The 2,477-nt window shown below is 56.9% G+C and overlaps 1 protein-coding gene across 1 annotated transcript in view; it reads right to left on the bottom strand.

The window, feature by feature from the left end:
- LOC104848381 (transmembrane protein 132B) overlaps positions 1-2,025 on the bottom strand; it is a 267,981-nt gene extending 265,956 nt beyond the window's left edge. The window contains exon 1 of the mRNA XM_010604288.3: positions 1,745-2,025. Coding sequence (XP_010602590.1) covers positions 1,745-1,787 — 43 coding nt within the window. The 5' untranslated portion in view covers positions 1,788-2,025. The remainder of the gene's footprint in view (positions 1-1,744) is intronic.
- Between the last annotated feature and the right edge of the window lie 452 nt (positions 2,026-2,477).

Below are 2,477 nucleotides of genomic sequence, written 5' to 3'. Positions count from 1 at the left end.
AAAAAAAAAAAAAAAAAAAGACCACATGATACAAAACATTAAGGACCGGCCAGCCCACAGTAACCGAAAGCAGGCTGGTGGTGGCCAGGGGCTGGGGGACAGGGACAGGAGAGGCCACCCAATGAGTACACAGTTTCCTTTTATGTAAATGGGATGAAAACTCCATATAACTAGAAGGGTGACAATAACACCACACTGAGAATGTGCTAATGGTACTCTTTAAAGTGCTTAATTTGTCATCAATGTCACCTCAATCAATTTTTTTTTTTTGAGACAAGTAGTTCAAGCTGTTCAAATAGTTCTTCCTGCCTCAGCCTCCCAGGTGCCGGGATTACAGGAGTGTGCCACCACCCCCGACTTCACCTCAATTTTAATTCCGGTCTCTCGGCCCTCTGTCCCAGCAACAGGTAATGTCCGCACACAGCCTGATGACACAGCCCCCTGGACATCCAGCAGATCAGGCTGTGGGTTCAGTTCCGGCTCTGCACGCGCCATGTGCCTCAGTTTCCCTAAGTGTTCGATGAAGCGCTTGGGTTAGCTGAGGCATACGTGGAGTTCGAAGGTCTAGAGCCACACGGCCGGGACTGGTGCCCACTTGACTGAACTGGTATCAAACCGCAGCCCCTCATTGGGGTGCCGGCGGAGAGAGGCCATGCGCCAGGTGAAACCAGCAGCGGCAGAAAGCAGGCACACTTAACTCCCCAGCAGAACAAAATCTGGGCAGGGCGGGAGTGGGCGCTGAGGGCTCACGGGTTTGGATTACAGTCTTGGGAGGCAGAGGCAGGGTGGTCGCAAAACAACACAAGTCTGCTAACCACGCCGCTCGGACTGCACGGTTAGGGCCGGTTAAGAGGAGACCTTTAAGTCATGCACGTTTCACTACAATAAGATCTGGGTCATTGGCTGCAGTGGCCACAGGCCGTGCACTTCTCCGCCTTTGCAGTGTGATGCCGGCAGGGCTCACACCGTGAACAGGGACGGGTGACGCGATCCCAATGGAGCCCTGACTCCGCGACAGCAGACCCTGTAATCCCAGCACCTCCGGTGGGGCCTGGCACATAGGAGGTGTTCAACTAAACCCCCGCTCAGTGACCTGGAGACCGGACAGGGCGCTCCCTGCCCTGCTTCTCTTCTGGGAGAATTGGAAAATCCGGGCTTTTCTATTAAATCTCCCAACTGTCAGATACTGGCTTGGAATTACTATGGCGCAGGCTGACCTAACAGCTAACACCCTGGGCTGGCCCGGCCATGAAGCTGGTTTACAGTCACGTGTCAGAAAGCGGTGGGTCCTGTCCCCAGGATCACAGAGGCCATGCTCGGAGAGCCAGGCAGGTCCCGCCCGTCACCTTCCCTCGAGTTAAATGCCTGCTGGCACCACGCACCGCCCGCAGCCCAGGTGCAGCTCATCTCGGAGGCCGCTGGGGTCTGCAGCAGGGACCAAAGACACAATCAGCAGCAGACAGCCCGGTGGGGCCTCAGCCTCGGCCGCCACGCCCAGCTTCCGATCCCGCACGCGGGGATCAACTCAGTCAATCGACCATGAAAGGTTAACACTTTGAATCCACTCAGGACCGCGAGGCAGCTGCGGGCCGCACAACTGAAGACCCTCGGGGAAGAGGTCTGCAGAGCTGCTGCAGGAGCGGCCAGGACGGTGGGGGAGAGGGAGAGTGCTTAGAGCAAAGGCAGAGTGACTTTTTCTGTCATCCTTATTTTATTTAACATTCACCATATTTTTTCATCTCACCTGCGTAATCTGCCTCATGTAGATGGATGATGGCTTCTTCCATGATGATGGTGGTGCTGTTGTTGCTGTTGGAGACAGAGACTCACTATGTATCTCAGGCTGGCCTCGAATTCGCAGCAATCCTCCTGCCTCAGCCTCCTGACTGCTGCTATTACAAGCCTGTGCCGGGCTCTTGCAGGCACCTTCTAAGCCGGCCTTGGATGGCCCCTCCCCGAGTAACATCCTCCAGCCTGACAGAATTTCAGGCATAGCGCCTCCGTGACTAGCCCACAAGGCCACTCCGGCCTTGTGGAGTTAAGCACCCATGCACCAGCCACCTGAGGTTTCCTAGGAAGAGACCTTCTTCCCCAGGTGGGTTCTCATTGGCCCAGCTGAAGTCACATGCCCACTCCTACTCCAATCACTAAGGCCCGAGACAGGCGTTGCTCTGATTGGTCAGGTGCAAATTACAATCTGGCCGCTGGGCGAAGAGCGGGAAATCGGTTCTCAGACCACGGGCTTCAGGCAGGGCTCGCGCTCCCACCCCTGCCTCCCCCGAATCGGGAGACAGGGCAGTGCTTTCCGGGCCCTCTCTGCCCTTGGGGGCCGTCTCGAAAGGCCAGGGGAAGTCACTACTGCGCGCCCCAGGAGCGATCAGAGCAAGAAGACGGCTCTGTGCAGACTGGGGGTGAGGCTGCCGGGGAGCAGGAAAGGAAACTGAGGCAGGGCGGGGCGCGGGGGCCTGGAGCGACAC

This window comes from Fukomys damarensis, unplaced genomic scaffold (assembly GCF_012274545.1).
Source record: "Fukomys damarensis isolate Sample0158 unplaced genomic scaffold, DMR_v1.0_HiC HiC_scaffold_12, whole genome shotgun sequence".
NCBI lineage: Eukaryota > Metazoa > Chordata > Mammalia > Rodentia > Bathyergidae > Fukomys > Fukomys damarensis.
Note: the sequence above shows the minus strand (reverse complement) of the source record. Positions and strands in the feature narration are given on the sequence as shown.